This window comes from Callithrix jacchus, chromosome 4 (genome assembly GCF_049354715.1).
Source record: "Callithrix jacchus isolate 240 chromosome 4, calJac240_pri, whole genome shotgun sequence".
Taxonomy (NCBI): Eukaryota; Metazoa; Chordata; class Mammalia; order Primates; family Cebidae; genus Callithrix; species Callithrix jacchus.
Genome location: NC_133505.1, coordinates 74,734,592 through 74,757,928, shown reverse-complemented (window position 1 = coordinate 74,757,928; position 23,337 = coordinate 74,734,592). Strand labels below are relative to the sequence as shown.

At 33.8% G+C, this 23,337-nt stretch overlaps 1 protein-coding gene and 1 long non-coding RNA gene across 4 annotated transcripts in view; both read left to right on the top strand.

The window, feature by feature from the left end:
• LMBRD1 (LMBR1 domain containing 1) overlaps window positions 1–14,971 on the top strand; it is a 133,568-nt gene extending 118,597 nt beyond the window's left edge. For all 3 annotated transcript variants that reach the window (XM_035296033.3, XM_035296032.2, XM_078369498.1), the window contains 2 exons: window positions 14,287–14,378; window positions 14,557–14,971. In XM_035296033.3, coding sequence (XP_035151924.1) covers window positions 14,287–14,378; window positions 14,557–14,670 — 206 coding nt within the window. In that variant the 3' untranslated portion in view covers window positions 14,671–14,971. The remainder of the gene's footprint in view (window positions 1–14,286; window positions 14,379–14,556) is intronic.
• A 2,227-nt stretch (window positions 14,972–17,198) lies between these two features.
• LOC108591219 (uncharacterized) overlaps window positions 17,199–23,337 on the top strand; it is a 57,809-nt gene continuing 51,670 nt past the window's right edge. Inside the window, exon 1 of the long non-coding RNA XR_001911075.4 lies at window positions 17,199–17,272. This is a non-coding gene — a long non-coding RNA (uncharacterized LOC108591219). The remainder of the gene's footprint in view (window positions 17,273–23,337) is intronic.

Below are 23,337 nucleotides of genomic sequence, written 5' to 3'. Positions count from 1 at the left end.
ATGCTAAATAATACTTAGAACAGACAAACATAATTATATGCTTGCTTTAGGAAATTCTTACTCATGGTGGTGAAACAACTAAAATAGTTTATTTATCAAGACTGATTTCCCAAAAAGACTTGCTTCAGGACTTCTCATTTCATCTTTACCAATCCAAAGCTATTTTCTCAGTTCTAACCAGGTCCTCACCTTGTAAAATGTTGATTAAAGTGGTCCAGCCCGCCCTAACCCTAAAACCTTATAAATATCCTTCTCTGTATTCCCTCTTCTTATTCTTTTCACTGAAGTTGGTCTGCTAAACTTAGCTTTGCTAGATCTGTGAGATTTATTAATGGTAATTGGAGAGTTGACAGTATATAAGCTAGTTATGCTGAATAATTTAAAGGGAAGGAATCAAGAATTCAGAATCTTAAATTTCTTTTCTAATTTTTTAACTGCCTGCTAGTTTATCTGTATGGACATACATGTCTGAGCAAGCTCTGAAATCTCTGTTCTTAGATTGAACTTTTGTTTATTTTTCTTATCCACCCCTACCCCAAGTCATGGGGTAAGGAAAGTTGTCCTATTTATTTTCTGTCTCCTAAAGTCGTTTACCCTGATAGACGTCTTGAAACCAGATTCATAATTTATCTCATTTTAGTAAGTTGTATCCAAACCCCACAAAGTTTAAATAAGAAATAGCAAAACAAAAGAAACCAACTGGGTATTTATCCACCAATGAGATACTTTCAATAGCAACACATACAAGGTAATCATAAAACTTTGTATGTTTTGACATAGAAAAGTAAACACTGTGATGGTAAGTGGAAGACTGTATATATTATCTCATTTTTAGATGCTTTTGTGCATAAACAAAATTTAAAAGTCTGTGCCTCAGGAAAGAAGTAATAGCTTCATTTTTTAAAAAATAAATATATTTTATTCTGCAATTTTAAAAAAAGTACTACACAGTTTTAAGGATAAAACAAGGAGAGATACAATAATGACATACATTTGCCAAGTAGATGCTGATTTTCAAGACTTTTTTTCCAGTTTGTTGAAAAGTATGAGTAGGGAATATAGTTACTGAAACTTTTAAAAAATTAAATTCTTAAAGTCCTGGTACCATCTTTTCCCAGAATGTGGAATATTTCTTTCTACTGGAACTTCTGAGATTCCTAAAGAAATACTGTTTGTAGCACTTATATTGTTACTAACAATGGATTCATGTGATTAAAAAAAATTATCTGCCCTTCAAATTTTGGTCTGTGAGCAAAATAAATAAATACAAATAAAAAATGTGTTTTGTCAGAGAGGCTTATTTTTTTTTAAAACTGATGTTATTAAAAGAATTACTACACTAGTTAATACCTGATGTTGGATTTATGCAATTAAAGTTAAAATGTTCATGTTAAGAACAGCCAATTTTAACAACCTAAAATGAAGCTGGTCAAGCAATTTCACTAGAAATTAAGTCTTAAAAGTGGAAATAAAAAGTGACACTGATGCTTTGTGATGACAGTCTCCTAATATCTTTGTTAATATCTTGTGTGGTGCTGTGAGCCTAGTGGTTGTCCCTAAATAGAATTTGAAATGAAAATGGTGCTAGAATGTTCCTGTCTTAATTTAAAAGGCAGGTTTGAATATGGACTATCAGTTTCACACTTCCTACCCCATAGTAAGTGAAGGTAATTCACTTTGGCTTTCTGATAGTATATAACTAAGAAGATAACCCTCTTCTGGAGAATGTAGGTCATCTGCTTCTTTAGAAAGAAGAACACGGGGCAGTGAGTGACCTTTTAAAAAAATTATGTGGTCCTTTTGTTTTATAGTCTGAAAATTTGGTGGTGAAGATGAGAAAGTTAAGCATAGTTAAACTTCCTTTATAAGATTAATATGTCATCAACTCTACCAGAATTGTGATAATTTTGATAGCTTTATTTAGAAAGTTACCCCTTTATTTGAGGAATACAATATTAAGTAATGACTATGTTGCAGTTCAGCCTATTGACATACCTTCTTCAGTAATACTGAGAAGCACAATCCTGTTAGTCATGAAATTCTGATAAATTTATGAATGTCTTAATTTCCAGTATTATGTAGATCATTTAATTTTACTTATCTATTATTTCTGTGGTTTTTCATTTAACATATTTATTGATGTCTGCTGTGCGCTAGGTACTATTCTGGCTGCTAGGGATACAGCAATGAACAAAAAGTCTAGTATTCTTGTCCCCATGGAGCCTACTTAATAGAAGGAGACAGACAAATAAATATGTCAGGTGACAAGTATTGTGGAGAACAATAAAGTGCCGAAGGAGATAAAGTGGTGTTCAGAAGGAGGAATAGTTTGAAATTTTAGGTACGGTGAAAGGGAATTCTTACTGGGATGGTGGCATTTGAACAAAAAGCCTTTAAAGAAGTGAGGAGCAAACACAGTATCTGGGGAAGAGTATTCTAAATAGTGTTAACAGCAAGTACACAGCAGGAGTATGCTTGAGGTAGAGGAACAGCAAGTAGATAATTTTAAGGATGTCAGTTTTTACTTTCAAATGAGAAGTATCTCGAAGATTGTGAACAGAGGAATAGCATGATGTGACTTATGTTCTTACAGGATCACTCTGACTACTGTGTTGCATATAGACCAAGGCTTGGCAACCTTTTTCTGCAAAGAGCCAGATAGTAAATATTTCAGGCTTTGTGGGTCATGCAATAGTCCACTCAGCTCTACCATTGCAGCATGAAAACTGCCATAGACATTACTTAAGGGTTGGCTGTAGCTATGTTTAAATAAAAATTGCAAATGATAGGCTTGATTTGCCCAGTGTGCCATAGTTTGCCTACCCCGATACAGACCATAATGAACCAAGGGCAAAAGCATGTTGACAAGAGGCTTTTGCAATAATCCAAGGGAGAGCTTATCGTGGTGGTAGTGGCAGTGGCAAAACATCGTCAGAATCTGGATATATTTTGAAGGTAGAGCCAATAGTATTTGGTTGATAGAGAGTTTGACGGAGATATAGAGAGAAGGGAGTCAGGGTTGATGCCCATGTTTTTAAGAGTTTTAAATAGAAAGTACTTGTTTAATACTTTGCATTCTAATTTTGATAATATCTGTAATAATTATCTTTGAAATTTATATGAACTTATTAAGATTATACATTGCTTTTTTCCTTTGAACCTGTTTGTTTTGTTCTGGGAATTCCTGCATAGAGAACTAATAGTGTGACCTGTTAATTTCTCAGCACCGCAGCTGGTTATTGAACATTATCTCATTAGGTTTCCCTTACGGATGAAAACATATGTGTAGCTGTGATGTGGTATGTAAGTTAGAGTGTTACCTCAAGGTCAAGGAAGAAAACAAAATAAAGAAGCTAACCTGTTAACTATGTATGGGAAGCTCTGAATGAGAATTATTAATCGTGTAAAACTAATGGAAAGAGTTTTGCTTTATTTTGGTGATATATTTATAAGAATGTTTATAATGAATAGCTCTTGGGGAAAATAATACAAACTATGAGATACTTTGGACCACACTGACTTAACTATTTCTTATACTACCATATTCTCCAAAGTAGTTATTCACTTCTTCTCCACACCTAATCAGTTACTAAGAGCTGCAGAGTTTTTGTTTTGTTTTGTTTGCCATAATGATCCTCACATTCCACTTTCATCATGTCTCACTTAAATTACTGTACCTTTTAACTGTTGCTTCAATCTAATCCACACTACAGAGTGATTTTACCTTAATTGTTCTAAAGGAAGGGTTATCAAACTTTTGCATGCATCAAAATTACTTGGAAGATTTGTGAAACCCAGATTGCAAGGTTGGGTTTTGGTTGGTGTTTTTTGTTTTGTATTTTGAGATGGAGTCTCTTTCTTGTCAGCCAGGCTGGAGTGCAGTGGGGCAGTCTCAGCTCACTGTAGCCTCTGCCTCCTGGGTTCCAATGATTCTCCTGCCACATGCTCCCGGGTAGCTGGGATTCTAGGCACATGCCACCACACCTGGCTAATTTTTGTATTTTTAGTAGGGATAGGGTTTCACCATATTGGCCAGGCTGGTCTCAAACTCCTGGCCTCAGGTGATCTGCTCACTTCGGCCTCCCAAAGTGCTAGAATTACAGATGTGGGCCACCGTGCCTGGCCCAAAGTTTCTGATTTAGCTGATCTGAGGTGGGACCCTAGAATTTTCTGGTCTGGGAACCACACTGTGGAAACTACTCTTCTGAAGTACTCTAATAATGCCATTTCTCTAGTAAAAACTGTAATTGTTCCTCTTATGTCATCTGATCAATTCAGTCTAGGATTTAAGGACTAGTACTCTTTAACCCTTACAAGCCTCTAGTTTTTTTTTAAATGTATTTTCTGGACATTGCCAGATTTTTATCTACCTTTGCTTTTCAACAGTTTGCTCTTGAAATATCACAATAAGTCTTTGTCCTACCCCTCCCATTTTCATCAGTCAGAATCCTAATCTTCTTACAAGGTTAATATCTAACTAGCCTTCTTTTTTGAATCTCCAAACATGTGTGTGCTTTTTTCCTTTCAGTTTCCATAGCATTTATAGTTTTTATAACATTACCTTATTTTCTCTCAATTATAGTCATTTGTATATCTTATCTTTATTCTACCTTTTTATAGAAATGTAAGTTTCTTGAGGATAAGAAAATATCTTTGACTCTCTTAAACATTTGTAGAATTGAACCACATTTTAAAATTTGTTTCTTTGTCCTTTCTTTTTTTAAATTGCATTATTAAAGTAACATAAGATATTAGTACACCTAATATTTACTAGCTTCTTGCTCACTTTATCTGTTGGATGAAACCCATTGTATTGACCTGAAGACTTCCTTCTGGAAACCTGCTGACTTCCTGTTTTTATTTGGATTAATTCCTTTCTGATTATATATTATAATGCTACAATTTCTGTCCATTAGACTTCTGATGCATTGTAAATCATGTCTTCTTTCTTGGTGAATTCTATCCAAGGAAAAACTAAGGTTTTACTAGGGCAAAAAAGAAAATTATATGTATGAAATACATATCTGAAAAGTGCTCATATATCTGAAAAGTAGTCTGTCCTCACAATTAATGAATAGTTTGGTTGTGCTTAGGATTCTACATGAGAAGTCATTTCCTCTTAGAACTTTATAGGGGCATTATATTATTTTCTGCTTTCATTTTAACTGGTGAGAAATCTAATGCCAGTTCTTTTCTTCTTCTGAAGCTACTTCATGGTTTCTTTCTATTTACTGTTTTTTCCTTTGGGAATTCTTGTTTGTTATTTACTGAATATCTTCACTTGATCATTTGTATTATCTCATTTTCATGTTTTCTGTCTACCATTTGCTGTATGTTCTTTGGTTTGTATTTGGCTTTGTCAACTATAATATGAATTTTAATTTCATATAATCAATTATTATTTTCCTTGAGTACTTTGTTGTTCTGATTTTTCTATCAAGCATCCTTATATTGTGGATGTAATATCTTTAATACCTGAATATAACTAAATGTTTTTGTTAATGGTTTCCTTTAAGTAAAATTATAATTCTAGTTATCCAAGTACAGTTCTGTTTATGCTGTTTTCTTTTTCCCTCATGCTGATAGTTTTCTACATATATGATGGTCCCTTCACATTTATGCCAATTGGTATTTAAATATCAGGAACTGGCAAGCCTCGTTGCTGGTAACTCTGTGCCTGCATCTGGGACTTCTTGATCCCCATATTATATTTTAAAATAAATGGGAGGGAAACCATCTGTTTTACTGGAGACCTTTTAAATGTGGCTTCCATATTCCAGATTATTGTTGGAACATCTCATCAGCTGATGGTTCTACTTCCATTCTCTTTGCTGATAAATGATTGCTCCTTGCTTTATTCCTATACTAGAATGGTAATGAGATCCTTAGAAGGATAAGAAACAAATAACTATGCTAAGTCTGTTCTCTTGACCAGAAAGTTAAGTTTTCAACAGGTTAAAAAATTTCTTTATGGTTAAATATTATATATTTCTAATCTTTGGACATATAATAAGTTTGTGTTGATAACCTCATTTGATTTGATTGTAGTAAACCCATAAGATGTGTAGCACAATAGAAGAGTGATGAGATAGAATTATTTCTAAGAAGTGCCATATTTTGGTCTCCATCATTTATATTTAGCTTCATATAACTGAATAGAGAATAGCCCAAGTATCTAATGTCAGCCAAATGGTAGCTTATTAATTTACCATAGAAAGTTTAACTATTAAAGAAACTAGATGCTCAAGGTTAGTGAATTATCACCAGAGAGAAAAATTTACATGGAAAATCCAATTTATAGTCACACATGTCTAGGTAAACATGAAGTTAGAAAGTGGGCCTCAGTAATCTTATTGGCTGGTATCTAGCTGAGATGGCCTGATGTATGATGTCTATTGTCAAGCAAGATTGTGATGCAAACCGGAAAAGTGACTGTTGATCAGAGCACCATTTTTCTTGGTTGTTGCTGGAGATCTAGAAAGTCTCCTGGTATTGAGGTTCTTTTTCTAGGTGACATTGCAATTGTGTTGATAGAAGTTTAACTAAGATAGTATAGTAAAGTTAATTAACTGTATGCTTTCTAAATTCTCCAGAATCTACATCAAAGCCAACCTAAATAATTTTGTGAAACTTCTCAGCTACTCACAGATTATTGCTTAAGGTGGCTAACTCTGAAAACATCAATCTTTTCTTTCAAATGTAAATTTCTCTCTTAAATTCCCAGAAATTTGATATAGCACCATATACCACATGTATCTATATGTCACTTACTAAGAAACTGATATTTAGAAGTTAAATGAATTACCTCAAAGGTCTCGTATTATCGTCAGACTTAACTAAGTTTCAATCTTCTATCTTTAACTTTAATATTTATTTTGTGGTATAGCTCCTTAAACTTATTTTATCAAAAGATAAAGTAATAGAAAACAATTGCTTTACATCTTACTATCCTTGGACAATTACAATCAGCAGATAGTAAATCTCAGTAATTTAGAGTTCACTCATACAGATTGTGATTATACAGTTTCTACATTTTATATGCTAAGACCTTGTCCTCCCTTTTAATGGATGTTATGTGGCCAATTAGTATAAAATGAAATTAGGAGCATTCTTTTCTTAAAAGACAAATATATATATCTTGGTACCTTGGAAATGCTTTAAACTTATTTAAATATAACCAGAGCTCAACATAAATTATACTTGTTCTTAAAAAATGGTTCCTCTGAAACTTATTCTTAAGTGCAAAACATCTGGCAAACATCTTTATTAGCTTGATACAGTTTGTGTATTCTTCAAGTATAAGAAAACTATGTTCTTCAGAATTTCTTTGATTTTTGACATTTATCAGTTCTCTTTCCCTTTACCTACATCTCCCAGTGAGATTTAACAAAACATTGATTTAACTGTATACCACTTGTTATATTTTAATATGAATATACAACTTTTGTTTCTATTAAAAATCTCTCAGATCCCAACTTTTTTCTTCCCATCCCTGAGCTTGTTTTTTTTTTTTTCAGTTTTGTAGTCTTCTAACTTGGTAAACCTCTTTCTACTTTTAATCTCCTCTTCTAATCTGTACTCCATTCATGTTATTCTTTCTTAAAACCATTTGATAAGTGATTTCAAATTATATCACAATAAAGTCCAAGCTCCTTAGCCTGTATTATACAGTTAAAATATATATGTCCATTATAAATATTCAATAGTAGCAAGACCCTCATCAGAAACCAGTTGGCACAGTCATGGGCAACCATGAGCTATAAAGTGGCTTCTAAATAGTCCAGTCTTCTACCAGCTTTTATTGGTCATTAGTCAAATAAAATGCTTGTTTTAAAATTATTCTACATGACATTTGAGTTTTCTCAAATGCCTTTTCTCTATATATACATATGTAACATAAGGCTTTGTTTTTATAAAATGCAAATATACAGTAATTAATTATAAATTGATTTCAAATGAAGGTTTACATGATGACTCAATTGTGGCTTAAACATTCAGTGTTTTTAAAAAGATGTATTTAAAATAAAAGGTATTATTTATTTTACTTAACCAAAGTTATCTTAGTGGCAGTCAAGATACATAAAAAGTGATGTAACAAGTAAAGGAAACAGGAAATATGTGATATAAAATTATCAGCCAAATCCTTAAACACTGCTGTTAAATTACAAAAACAAATGATTTACTTGCAGTTCTTCTATTTCTCTGTTTGATGATATGTGAGAAGAGATGAAGGAATGGTGGTAGTATCAGGATTCAAAAGTATTTTGATTTTATTCATATGCTTCAGATGCCCTTTCTTGGCTCTTTTAATTCTAATCATTTCTGTATTGCCACTTTCTTATCAGAAAAATAATTATTTGAGTCTGCCTCCCCCATGTTTAGTTTTCATTGTTAACATCTAATCAGAAGTTTAATCTTTGATTCAATTATATATCCTTTTGAGAAACAACAGCAGTTTCTGGAATACTTCAGATTTTAGAACACAATTCCTAAATGAAATATCCAACAATTATAATTTACTTGGAAGGTAAAACCAAATTCAGAACCTTTATTGTAATATTCTTAGTTGGATAACTATAGAAAGGAATCTATAGATCTCCTAGACATGTATGATTCAGGTGAGCAGCTGGAAGATGGCAGATGGTAAAGAATGACATTCTCCTCCATTTATTCATTGTGGAATCGTCACTTGAAGATGAAATGTATGCATGAATCTTATTAGCAAAAAATTTTCCTAATGGTATATGCCAGTTAATAGAAATAAAATTATATGTATGTATAAAGATGATTATAAAGAGCTGTTACTTATTGTGTATGTGGATTTTTAGTCTAGTATCATTTTTCAACTACAACATGGAATGATGATGGTACCTTTTTATGATATTTTAAAAGGCTTGTGTCAAAGTCCACAACCTTTAAAAAAGATAAACATGTAAAATAATGTGATTCAAAAAATATTTAAGATACGGTTTTGGTGGTGGGCAAGAGTCAGAGAGCCAATTTAAAATGTTCTTAAGTGGATGATTAGACGTCTGGAGGAGAATAATTTGATTTATCTTGCTTCTGCCAGCTCAGCCTCTGTTTTGTAAGCCCTGTTCTGGCCCTGAAATTTCTAATTTAGTCAAGTTCTGACTCTCAAAATGTGTTTATGTATGGAAATTAATAATAGACCTTTTATTTTTTAAGTTTAGAGCATTAGCAGTATTGAGAATGTTCTGTTTTTCAAACAGGCTTATACTTGTAAAATGAAGTTAAAATAATACTTAAACCATGAATGATACCATTCTTGTTTTTAAAATAATTACGAACAGGCATTTTTTGCATACATCCAAGCCCATCCTGCTCTTCATTTTTGAAACATTCAAATTGTTTATTCAAATTGGTATATTACTATTTAGCAGTGTATCCTGATACTGATTATACAAATTTGAACTTTGCCAAATCCATTTGTTTGTTTCAACTATAGAGACAGAAAAAATAATGGGCTTGCACAGAGTAGTCATGATACTAATGACTAACCAATTTATTTTCCTACTATTGGACATGAATGTCTAAAATCTTAAGACTTGCAACCAGTTGAGCAGCTCTTCACAATTGTTTGCTATACTTTGCAGAGGAAAAATGAAGGAAATTAATATTAAGTGACACTTTGCATGGGGCTTTTGATATATATGTCATGTGATCTTTATAGCAATACTGTGAGGAAAGATGGTGATAAGTACACAGGTTCCACAGTTCAGATCTGCCTGTATACATGGCAAAAACGTGACCAAATGCTATTCCCCTCCAGGTCTGTCAGGGTCCAGAGCCTGGGCTCTTCATTCACCAAGTTAAACATTTTAGTTATGCTTTAATTTCAAGATATATTAAACTTTCTCATTTTTATGCCCTTGGAATCTTATCAGATTTTAATTTTTAAAAATTAGAAAATGGGCTGGTCACAGTGGTTCATGCCTATAATCTCAGCGCTTTGTAGTCGATGTGGGTGGATTACAAGGTCAGGAGATCAAGACCATCCTGGCCAACATGATAAAACCCGATCTCTACTAAAATACAAAAAATTAGCCCAGCATGGTGGCACATGCCTGTAGTCCCAGTTACTTGGGAGGCTGAGGGCAGGGAAATCTCTTGATCCCGGGAAGTGGAGGTTCATGCCACTGCACTCCAGCCTGGTGACAGAGCAAGACTCTGTCTCAAAAAAAAAAAAGAAAGAAAGAAAGAAAGAAAATGCACTATTTCACAATATGAATTTTAAATGAAATATCCCCTTTTACATTTATTTTACTTCAGCAGTCATTGAATATTAATCAATTTGAGTACTCCAATGGTATTTTACAATATTCAGTATATCTACTGGAAAAAAATTACAAATTGAACAGCTATATCACTATGAAGTAAGTTCTACAATAAAAGTGACAATACAGTGTGGTGGGAGTACAAAGTAAATGACAAAGACATTTTCTATCTAGGAGTCTCTGCTGCGAGTCTGAACTCCCAGCACCTAGCGTAAAGCTCTAATCATCTGTGCTAACTATAGGAGACAGAAATATGTTCAGCTAATGCTGCTTAAAGCCCTTCTGGTTTTCCTAGAAAACTGTGAATATTCCTTCTAGACTTTTCTGTTGATAAAGAGAAGAAATACTATGAAGGGTACCTTTGGGATCAATAGATAGCTTCTCTGTTAAATTGCGTGTTTTTCTACCAGAAAGAGGTTTGTTCAGTTTGGTATTGAGCAATTCAGAAGTAAATGTTGAAGTACAATTTAAAGGTTTAGAGTAGATAAAATTTAGATTATCTAAATCTTTATGTAACATATCTGAAGCTTTATATAACAAGTCTTGTATGTTGATAAAATATAGCTTTATTGCTATTTTCAGAAAACCATGTGACAGGAACAAGAAAAAGTGTTATTAGATCCCTTATGTAATAAGCTGGAATATGTAGCCCTCAGCTCAATTTGTGTATTTACTAGTTAAGTTTTGGAGGAGTCAAAAGTTGCATATGGATTTTGTTTCTCAACTTATTGAAGCTAAGAAGAGAGCTCAGAAAAATAAAAGGTGTATTTTCTTGATTAGAAATAGGATATGGGATTGGTCTCCTAATTGCATGTAGCATCTTTTTGTCATTGTCCATGTTGCATATGGATTTTTGTTTCTCAACTTATTGAAGCTAAGAAGAGAGCTCAGAAAAATAAAAGGTGTATTTTCTTGATTAGAAATACGATATGGGATTGGTCTCCTAATTGCATGTAGCATCTTTTTGTCATTGTCCATTTAAGATAAAAATATGCAGAAGTTATCATTTTTTTGTAATTAACAGACTGAGAAGAAGTTGCTTTGTAAGATAAGGATTTTCTTCTGTTAGACATAAAGGCCCTCTGAAATTTGTGAGGTTGGTATCCTCTATTAGGTGCAGCATATATAATTTTTCACTCAATTACATAATATAGTTGACCGTTGAACAACATGGGTTTGAACTGCATGAGTTAACTTATGCTGGATTTCTTTTTCTTTTTTTTTTCCAAATTGTACTTTAAATTCTGGGGTACATGTGCAGAACATGCAGGTTTGTTACATAGGTATACACGTGCCATAGTGGTTTGCTGCATCCATCACCCTGCCATCTACATTAGGAAAGTTGCAGTTGCCTCTCCTGCCTCCTCTTCTACTTCCTTTGCCTCTTCCACCTCTACCACCTCAAAACGGCAAGATCAACCCCTTCTCTTCTCCCTCCTTCGCCTTCCCCTCAGCCAATTCAGTGTAAAGACAATGAGGATAAAGACCTTAATGATAATATGCTTCCACTTAATGAATAGTAAATATATTTTTACTTTTTATGATTTTCTGAATAACATTTTCCTTCGTCTAGCTTAATTTATTGTAAGATCACAGTATGTTATACACATAACATACAAAATATGGGTCAGTCAATAGTTTGTGTTATTGGTAAGGCTTCCAGAAAACACTAGGCTATTTACTAGTTAAGTTTTGGAGGAGTCAAAAGTTACATATGGATTTTTGTCTGCGCTTGGTGGTGGGTACCTCTAACCTGTTTTGTTTGAAGTCAATTGTATTGTGTTGCCGCAGGCCTTTTTGTATGGCTTGAATAAATATTTCCTGAGACATCATTTACTAGATATGTGTCAGTTGGGTCAATGACTTTGTAACCTAATGGAAATAATGTATTTGGACAAAACTAGTATGGGGTTTACACAAATATCAAATAACCAGTCTGCTACTTTCTCTTTAAGAGTTACATTTTATTTAAAGGAGAAAAATATATTTATTTTTAATTACAGCTATAATGCTATCTCAAGTTCCAACAGGAATCATATCAGTAAATAATGATTTTATTTTTTCCATAAAGCATAAGATATTTTAATGAGAAAATGTAAACAAAACCAAACCTTAGTCTCATATTTCTATTTAAAGACACTCAAAACTAGTTGTCCCCTGCCCATCCCTTTCCTAACTGCAACTTTATTTGTGACCATGTAATAAAGGTCAGTTTAAATATTAAAAAAAAAGTTTAAACCTTTTTTAAAAAGATTAAACAATCAGGCTAGCAAAAAGATACTCAATACATATTTTCCTTATATCAAACAAGCTAATATTTCAGTACAATATAACTATACAGAATATATACAGTACACTTATGTTCACAAAGCAGACACTATAGGCTCAGAACAAATTTGAAAAAAACGTGATATTCACATTGATTACAATAACTAAAAATGATGGTAACATTGAAATGTCAGTTTACAAAAAAGTCATACATACGTGTGTGTGTGTGTGTGTGTGTGTGTGTGTAGTCATCAAGAACTATGGTTCCTGTAAAATACTAATAGCCATATACTAGTATATAAAATGTGAAGTTCTGACATTGTATACATTTTTTGGAAATAAAATCCAAAACCATTTTTATTATTGTCAAAAGTCAAACATGCCAAGTAACTTAGCTATGGCCAGTGTCTCCAAGTAAAGCCATATTTGAATGAGATGACAACTGGATACAAAGTTGGTGAACTGGGGACTGGCACAGTTAAGAGTTGTACTAGTTCTAGGAAAAGGGTAGAAGACATAAAAACACCCATCTGTGTAATTTAATGTCTTTAGAAGAAGCAACCGTTCATTCAGTAGCAGTCATAAAAAGCTAAAAGCTAAAAGAAACCTCTCAAGTTTGAGCTTCAGTGAGAATTCGTTTCTTAGAAAAGTGTGTTGGGGATAAGAAAATGATAGCATACACTATGACATGCTATGTACTTTGAATTGAAGGATATTGAAAGAGCCCCAGAAGCAAAGTATCCTTTCGGCCTTCTCTTGCCCTTCTTTCTTTTGTTCCCTTTTCTCTCCCAAGGCAGACCATAGAAACTAGAATTTCTCTTACCTCCACCATGTCATAGAAATTAGAACCCCACTTCCCCTAAGCCAGCCATAAACCTAGAAATATTAAACTTTCCCTACCTTTCTATGTAGGAGCTGGCCATAAAGAAATTCTGTGAGCTACCTTGTCTGATAGTAGGTCATAAGACTCTCATTCCAGAAGGCGTTCTGCACTACCATGAAGAAGGGAATGCTATATAGAAAGACCAAGAAGAATATGAACATACAGACCTTGCTGGCTTTCCCCCCTCAATCTGTTACCATTAGGTTATATACTTTTGTCTAATTATTCTCTATTCTTAGCTCTTAGCTCTCCATTCTTCATTGACTTTGCATGAAAATATACAGTTTTCCCTCAAGTCCTTGAGTCTTCATTTCTGAAGCCTCCTATGTCATATAAAACTGATTAAATAAATGTGTTATGCTTTTCTCTTGTTAACCTGTCTTCTGTTACAGGAGTGTTGGCCATGAAACTTACATGAAAGTAAGGTGAGGAAAGGTATTAGACCTTTCTGCACCTACAAGTGCAACTTAATACTAACCACATCTGATTACTTTGTTCTTTTTTCTTGATGTTCATCAGGAAAACTTTATTTTGTTTTAGGATATGTCTGATACTCCAAGCAAAAGTGATTTTTCTATTTCTAATAAAGCAAACTAGCCAAAATAATTTTTTATACCATTGGCAGCATTCATTTTTTAAAAAATATGTCATATTAGTTGGCAGTTTTTAACACTATATTAAGGTGACTAAAGAGTGGCCTTTGAAGAGACACCTAAGTTTCAGTCCCATCTCTGACACTTATTAGCCATATGATATTGGTCACTAGCTTTTAGAGAAAGTATTAATCATCAATTTTATGAAAGAACCTGTCTCACCATAGTCTTTTATTTGCTTTTACAGATCAGTGTACTGTTACCCGAACATACCTATTCCTTCACAAGTTCTGGTTCTTCAGTGCTGCTTACTATTTTGGTAACTGGGCGTTTCTTGGGGTAAGTACAGATATCTGAGGCATGATTTGACCTTCCTTTATAAATTATAGTTAAAAAGGTAAACTCTTTGTATATTAGTAGTCTATTTGTATCATAGTACTGTCATTGAATTTTAAAGCATTACTTTGCAAATGATTTTAAATTTGAAAAATAACACATAGCTTACTTGAATTTACAGGTCTTCTTGATTGGATTAATTGTATCCTGTTGTAAAGGGAAGAAATCAGTTATTGAAGGAGTAGATGAAGATTCAGACATAAGTGATGATGAGCCCTCTGTCTATTCTGTTTGACAGACTTCTGTCTTAAAGGTTGTGTAATGCTGACTGAATATCTGTTATGCATTTTTAAAGTATTAAACTAACATTAGAATGAGCTAACTAGCTTTCATCAAAAATGGGAGCATGGCTATAAAACAACTATATTTTATTATATGTTTTCTGAAGTAACATTGTATCATAGATTAACATTTTAAATTACCATAATAATGCCATGTAAATATAAAACTATTGGCTTTGTGAGGGAATGTTTGTGCAAAATTTTTTCCTCTAATGTATAATAGTGTTAAATTGATTAAAAATCTTCCAGAATTAATACTTCCTTTTGTCAGTTTTTAAAAACATAATAAATCATTTGTATCTGTGCCTTAGGTTCTCCAGAGTGATGTGGAGTTTTAAAGTGTCTCTATCTGATTGCTTCCAAATAATATTTACAGTATAGCTGATGTTACTCCCATATGGATAGCTGAATGTTACTCCCATATTACAACCTGTTTTCAGTTTTCTGCATACAATCTTTAGTGCCACTCAAGTAGATTTCATGAAAAGATTTCAAACTACTTAGTGCTCTAAGAGCAGGACATTCCAAGATGTTATATTGTTCAAATATTAATCCATTAGATATCTTACAACCTTTATAGTGTTTAAGGCATATATATTGTTATAGGTAGCTTTTGTTTTGTATCTGACCTCAGCATTTGTATTCCAGTATAAATAGGGGTATTGTCAAGAATGATGAATACTGAAAAAATTAGTTTACGTATTACTTTAAGATATATGGCATCATATTTTGGCTTTAGAGATACTTTTTCATTCTAAAGATTTGAAATTTGCAAAGGCTATAATGAAAACTGTATGATATCAGTAGGGTATTTTGAACACATTCTGAATAGTGAGAAATAATCAAAAATTATATTCTAGTTTACTAACATAAGCACATTAGAACACATAAAAAAGTATATATTATGATCCTTGAGGTAAAATATCGCTAAGTTTCTTTAAAAGGTTTAGGAATTAACAACTATATCCAAGTTAATTCTTCTCTCCCTTAATTTTTGTGCCATTTTTTTTCTGTTCTGATTCTTTGTCTCTCTTGATAAACTTTCACAGCTTTTATATTTGGATTCTGCTTCTTCAACTGCCCTTTAGGATTATTCACCAGAATTTCATTCCCTTCTGTTCTTATTTTAAATTTTCTTTGTGGACAGTCTCACATACCCTTGACTTCTCTCTATACTACTTTTTCCTAAGCTCTGAACTTTGACTTACCTTTTAGCTAGAAATTACTGCTTCAACTACAACATTTTGAAAATTGAAGTACTCATTTTTTGGGGGGCCAAAATAAGACTTCTTCTGCATTCATTTTTTGACAAATGCACCAGCAGAGACTTGATTGCCTAAACAAAAAATAAGGCAGATCTTCATATCTCTTGTATATAATTAACTCATCGAACAATCAAGTCATGTTAATTTCTACTTCCTATCTTTCCATTTGTCCCTTCTTCTCCATATTTGCTACCACCTTCTGTGTTATAGGCTGAATTGTGTCTGCTTATAATTCATATGTTGAAGTCTTGCCCCCTTGTGCTTCACAAAATGAATGACTGTATGTAGAGATCAGACCTTTTAAAAGTAATTAAAGTAAAATGAGGCTGTTGGGTGCAGTCCAAATCCAACATGACTGGTGTTCTTATAAGAAAGGGAAGAGACATCTAGAATGTATATGTACAAAGAAGAGGCCATGTGAGGATTCAATGAGAAGGCCAACAGGAGAGCCCTCAGGAGAATCCAGTCTTGCCAACCTTTTATTCTTGAGTTTCCAGCTTCCAGATCTGTGAGAAAATAAATTTCTGTTGTTCAAGCCACTCAGTTTGTGGCATTTTGTTATGGCAGCCAAAGCAGACTATAAACTCTTCCCTATTCACATGGCACCCTGTACAGTATATTGTGATTTATTTCTTTCATGTCTGAAATAAATCAGAGACATGTCCACCAGACTCCAAGTACTTAAACACAACATCTGGTTTTTCAACTTTGTTCTTGTTGCCTAGAATAGCTTCTTACACATGGAAAGCATTCAGTTGACAGGTGAATTTGTTAGAAAGAAGTCTTAAATTCGTCTACATGGTTTAAACATAAATAAACTATTTTGATTAAAGAGGGATACATATTTAGCCTGTTTTTGAGACCAATTTTGAAACCTAAAAGATTAGAAGTATTATATTTGTCTTGAATACTACATATACTTTTCATTACTTTTGGGAATGTTTTGTTGGTTTCTGTCAGACCAACATTTTAGCTTTTGATTTTGCTGGTTGTATTTTTTAAGTATATGTTTTCATCCTAGATTCTATAAACTTACGTATTTAGAAGTTTACTTTTATTCTAACACTAAGGTATTTTTTCCTCCTAGTCATATGGAATGCCTTTATTAACTTTGTATTTTCATGAAGCTGATTTGTGTTATGAATTCCACTAATGAAGAACATATTTCCTTTGAAGTCCTTCTGAAAAATGCCTAAATCAGAGATTATCTAGAGTGACAACTTTCTAAAAGGCCAAGGCTGTCACGTTCCATGTGAACTTCAAACAAGTGATTATTCATCCATGTAACAAGGTACTGGCAGAATGGGGACCCTGGAACTGACTTCTAGCTCAGTGCTACTATAGCAAAGGAAATGAAAAATGCATATTGCAAAAGAAAAGGAAACACAGGAGCTTCAGGAAAGCAAAAAGCAATACAGAAAATAATGTTTTAAAAATATACTATTGAGCTCTTTAGTGAAAGATATATACATAGGTCAGTAATATACTGTTTTAGAATCACTTCATAGGCAAACCACAGTAAACATTAATTATAGCACAGAATTTAAGTATCTTTTTATGACCACATAGAAAGAAAGTTGTTAAAAGCTGGAAGATTGAAGAAGAGGGGTAGAAAGAGACCTAACAGGAAAAGTCATGTTTATATCCTCATTTTATGAGGGGGATGATGGAGAGAAGAGAGATACTAAGAAATATGTCCCTGGTAGAGGGAGTATATATGTTGAAGGGTAGCGGAATATGCTACCCTAAATATGCCATTTTTGCAAAAGAATTATTTTGAGCTTAAAACAGCAGATGCAAGAAGGTTGCTTTGACTATCCCTTTTTCTTCCTAAAACCAGGATATAAAACTCCCATATGGAAGATGTCCTCTCTATATCAGAAGGAAAGTGACATTTTTGTGACCAGGGCTAAAAAAAACCTGTATAAACAAACCTCATTAAACTAACTTACTGTATTAGTCCATTTGCATTGCTATAAAGTAATACCTGAGGCTGGATAATTTATAAAGAAAAAGGTTTATTTGGCTTACTGTTCTTCAGGCTGTAGAAGCAACTTGGTACCAGCTTCTGGTGAGGCCTCAGGAAACTTAAAATTATGGCAGAAGTAGAAGGGGGAGTCCATGTATCTCATAGTGAGAGTGAGCCTGGAGGAGGTTCCAGGCTCTTTAAAAGAACCAGTTCTAGCATGAATTGATACAGAACTCACTCACTACCACTAGGACAGCACCAAACCATTCATGAGGGATCTACTCCCATGACCCAAACACTTACCACCAGGCCTCTCTTCCAACACTGGGGACCACATTTTAACATGAGATTTGGAGGGGACAAACACCCAAAATATATCTCTTATCTTCTTAGTTATTGTTCCACCATTTTCTGCCCTAGCTCCAGCCTCTCTGTCATCACCTTTTCATAATTTACCACTCTTTGTCCAATTTAGTATATAAGCATCCAACTCTTACTGCCCCTTTGAGGTTTCATTTCCTTTTGAAATCTGTGTCATAGAAAAATTATGTTAAATAAATTTGTATGCTTTTCTCCTGTTAATCTGTCTTTTGTTATGGAGCCCCAGCTGGGGCTCCTACAATGGACAGATAAATCCCCTATAGTTGGTTAAAGTTATGGAGGTAATCAATACAGCATCTAAAATGGTAATACATGTTGAGTAACCCTTATCCAAAATGCTTGGAAACAGAAGTGTTTTGGATTTTGAGATTTTTATTTTAGAATATGTGCAGAATATATACCAGTTGAGCATTCCTAATAAAAATATGAAATTTGTAATGCTTGAATGGACGGACATTTCCTTCAATCATCATGTTGATGCTAAAGAAATTTCAGATTTTAGAGCATTTCAGATTTCAGATTTTCAGATGAGAGTTGCTCAATCTGTATAACAATGTTAGGAGATGGAATAAAAGGGAAGGAAGAAGAACATGTCTTAAGCGAAATTCTCTTACTATAGGAAGTCAGTAGACAATATTTAAATATATTAAAGATAAAAATATTTAAAGGAGAAATTTTATCAGAAGATAATAGTCATTGTGATTATATGTAAATATGTCTTATAATTTTCTGGCAGCTGAGAGAAAAGATGATGGATAATGAAGATTTTACATCTGATAGAAGAAAGCACTCAGTTTTTTTCCTGATAATTTTTTCTGGTACTAAAATATAGAAGGAAGTTACAATGTGAATTCTTATATAAAGAATGATAACGAACAAATGTCTTTACTAAAGTTTAAATAGAGAGACCATATGCAAGGAGACAGAATTTGAGATCTCCAGGGGAAATCTGGTTGGCTATCAAGAAGTCTCAAAATGGATTAGTTTTGTGTATATGTAATTTATTCACTCAGCAAACATCTAAACTTGTTATTTCAGGGACTGGCTAGTGGCTACTGAGTTTCTACAGTTAAAGAAGATAGGACCCATCGTTTTAGAACTTGATCTAGAAATGCATAGCCAAATGGCCTTTGGCAGTAACTGGACATGTTCAGTATCTACTAAGATTGTATGTGTCTGATATTACATAAAAGAAATCATTTTATCAAGTTACAGTTATGATCAAAGATATTCCAGTTACCAGAATTTTCATATCTCCAAACCACAACCCATCCTCTCCTTGTAGCATAATCAGAAGGTTACTTGATGACTGTAGGATTGAAGTGATGTGAGGTAGGTAGCAAGGGGCATTTCAGGCATTTTGTGATGATGCTTGATTAAATATCCACCCTTCTTCAGCAGAGACCACTCTAAGGGACCAGATGGCCCAAGGTGCCTGGATTGAATTGTGCTACCTTGGACAGTCCTAAACACATATATTGGCTATGTTTAAATCTCAGCTGACATACTTTATTAGGTTTGTACATATAGATTAAGCTACACCTCAGTTTTAGGAAAGTCGTTCTTCTGCCCTTTCTCCCTTTCCCATGCATATTTTAAAATATGTTTTATTTGAAGTAAGTTTTATTGGAGACTATCTTATTCTTCTCATTGGCAAAAGCACTAGAAACACTTCTAATACCACTCATAATCTTCACCTGTGATTTCACAGGGAATTCGAACATTTTCTTTGTACAACAAAGCCAATAAACAAAGATTAACTTATAACCTAGGGATAGGACAGCATTTCTCTGGAGAACTAAGCTTTTATGGTCAGGAATACAGTTTTCTGTGTGGTTCCCCCATAGGCTCCTATCTGCTTCAGCTCTACACTGAAGCTGCTGGATAGTGCTTAAGTCACGTTCCCTGACAAGTATGTGTGTAAAGCAATGTCTTCTGTTTCCCTAGAAGACATTTTTGATAGCAGATGAGCAGATGACAAAGTTAGCATTTGAGGAAATTAGGAAGTATTCAGAGTGCCATATTTCCACATCAAGAGGTGATGTTTCTGTTGACCAAAAAGAAATTATTTTTTCACTTGTATAGAGTTCATCGAGTGGCTCCCCAGGAGCATCTATGAGATACTAGATTCTGGACGTTGTTCTGAACCTTATTCTAATATTTGATGAAGAGCACTACCAAACTTGATGTCTACTGTCCTTACCAGTTCAAGTTCTACTTTCTACTCTATTTACCTGAAGCTTTTTGAAAACCTGAAGTGTGCATGTATAAGTAAATATTTATACACACACAAAATCTCCATTGATGTAAGGGAAGACCAGTCTTCCCAGTAAAAGCGTAATTTAAAGGAAATGTAAGTTTATTCCTGATGCATAGAATAACTCAAATGCTGACAAAACTATAATCAAGCCTTAAAGGACTTCTGTAATGAATTTACTGACTCATTCACTTGAACCAAAACTTGAGTGCCTAGTATGTATCAGAAACTGCTATAAAATGGAGAAACAAATGAAAACAAAAAATGGTTCCTATTTTCAAAGGTGTTTAGTAGCCAGGGGGCAAATAAACTCATAAATAGAGAATTATAATGTCACAAATGCAATAAATGCAGTGAGGCTACAAGTGATACTCTCTTGAGCTCAGGAAAGGCTCAAAATTCTTGAGATAAGCAAATGCTAACCAAATTACAGGCAATAAATTGTCTAAGCAGAAAGAATCTGGCATCTGGCTTTGGTGAGTGGGGAAACCTCCTGAAAGGGCTGTGTGACTAGAGGCTATGTCACTAGTGGGCTGTGTGACTGGGAAGCAGGGCTGCTGCATAAGAGGTAAGACAGATGGGAAGCCCAGGAACAAGAGTAGGGCCTGTGTCAGCAGTACGAACATGTGAAACATGGGAACTAGATGTGTCCCTCAGAAGTAGACTCAGCCCTGGGAAAGAGGGAAACCCCAAATCAACTGACATTAAGTTTCTGCTCCCTAAGTGGTATGAGAAACAAGTCACTACAGAAATGAATTCTATATCTTGCACGCCTAAGTTTGCAAAATAAAGTTCATACCAAAGCTAAATATTCTTAGTTACATCACTAGTAAATAATCTGATTTTAACTTGTCATTTAATTGTTCTGTAAATTAATCACTAGTGGAATGGAGAAAACATTTTCACATTTACATTGTCAAAGTAAAACCTCCTTAAGTCACACTTATTATTTCAGAATGTTTGATTATTTTAGAGGGTGGCAAACTTTTTCTATGAAGGGCCAGATAGTAAATGGGCTTTTCAAGACCATTACGAGCCCTGTCACATTTTTTTTTTCCTTTTTACAACCTTTAAAGAATTTTTAAAAATGCTGGGATTTGGTCTCCTGGCTGTCGTATGCCAAACCCCGAATTATTCTGAATTATTTTATTTATCACTTTGCTTAAGGTAGTTGGAGCTTGGTGGAACAAAGACAAGTAGGCTAAAGACAAACATAAACTTAGAAGGGAGATTATTAATAAGAAAGAACTCTTTTCAAATGCTTTTAGCACATTCCATAATTTTTTAAAGGCTAAACAACTTCTGTTCTGAGTTTAAAGGTGATATGAACTTGTAAAATAATTTAAACAACCCAGAAATTGTGGCTGAACAAGAAAGTGAGTGAGCAGAATGTGTACTGATTTTCAAATTTATTTGGGGACCATTCATCACACATCTCATATGGAACCCAGTTGAAATGATGGACAAGCTGATCTCTAAGTGACCTTCACCTCTGACATTTGTGACCTATTTCTTTCTTTTGGTTAAAGAGAATTATAAGTGAGGCTCCAGGGTTAAAAATTGTTGAGTACAAGGAGTTTTTCTCTGTGCCACAGTTTCCTCATCTGTAAAACTGCGATAACACTAACCTGTTCATGGGATTATTGAGGGCACTAAATTAGTATACAATACTTAGTATAGTGCCTGTGAAGTGGTAAACTCAATATTTATTAGCTGCTATTGTTACTATTTCTAAGTTGCTTTATTTCATTATGCCCTTTAGTCATCAGGGCTTCAGCCCTTTCAGAAATGCACCTTAACCTCCTTTTACATTGCTGTCATTGCTTGTCTTCCTGTACCTTAACCCCTAGGTTAAGTAGCTATGAGTCAAAAAGCAAGCACTTAGTTGTATTATGAGAGCTCAGAGCATTAAAAACCCTACAAAGTAAATATTTTTGAGACTAAAAAAAAGGGTTTTGTAATGTAAATCATGGTTATAATCATCTCTATTTTTTTATTAATGATCTTTTCTTCAAACTGTATTTCAAAACTCCAAATAATGAAATGCAAGAATAACACATTACAATTATTTCCAGCATAGAAGCAGTCAGAGCACTTAATTACCAAGAACAAGCTATTGTGTTCCACCTTTTTCACATTGCTGCCTTGAAAAGACTACAGTGTATTCTTCATCTACCAGTTTTGTTTCTCAGTTTAACATACAGAATGAAAGTTTTCTCTTCAATTTTCCATGGGAACATTATGAATTCACAACTAACATTTGTACAATTTTTTTAGGAATGAATTAAAAAGTTGTACACATACCATCATTGCAGAGTACAAAAAGTAAAATGGAATGAAACATTTGCTGTCACTTCACAGGCTGAAATTTGCAATTTAGTACATAAGCATCTGTTTCCTCATACACCTCCAATCAGCTCACTGCCCTCAATAGTGTGGTAAAAATAGAAAGAGAAGACTTACTTGTTTCAAAATCTGTATTAGTCTGTCCTAATGCTGCTGTGCAGAAATACCTGAGACAGGGTAATTATAAAGAAAAGAGGTTTAATTGACTCACAGCTCTGCACAGCTGGGAAGGCCTCAGGAAACTTAAATTATGGTAGAAGGGGAAGCAAACCTAACCTTCTTCACATGGCAGCAGGAGAGAGAAGTGCAAACTGAAGGGGAGAAAAGGCCCTTATAAAACCATCGGATCTCCTGAGAACTCTATCACAAGAACAGCATGGGGGAGCCGCCCCTATGATCTAGT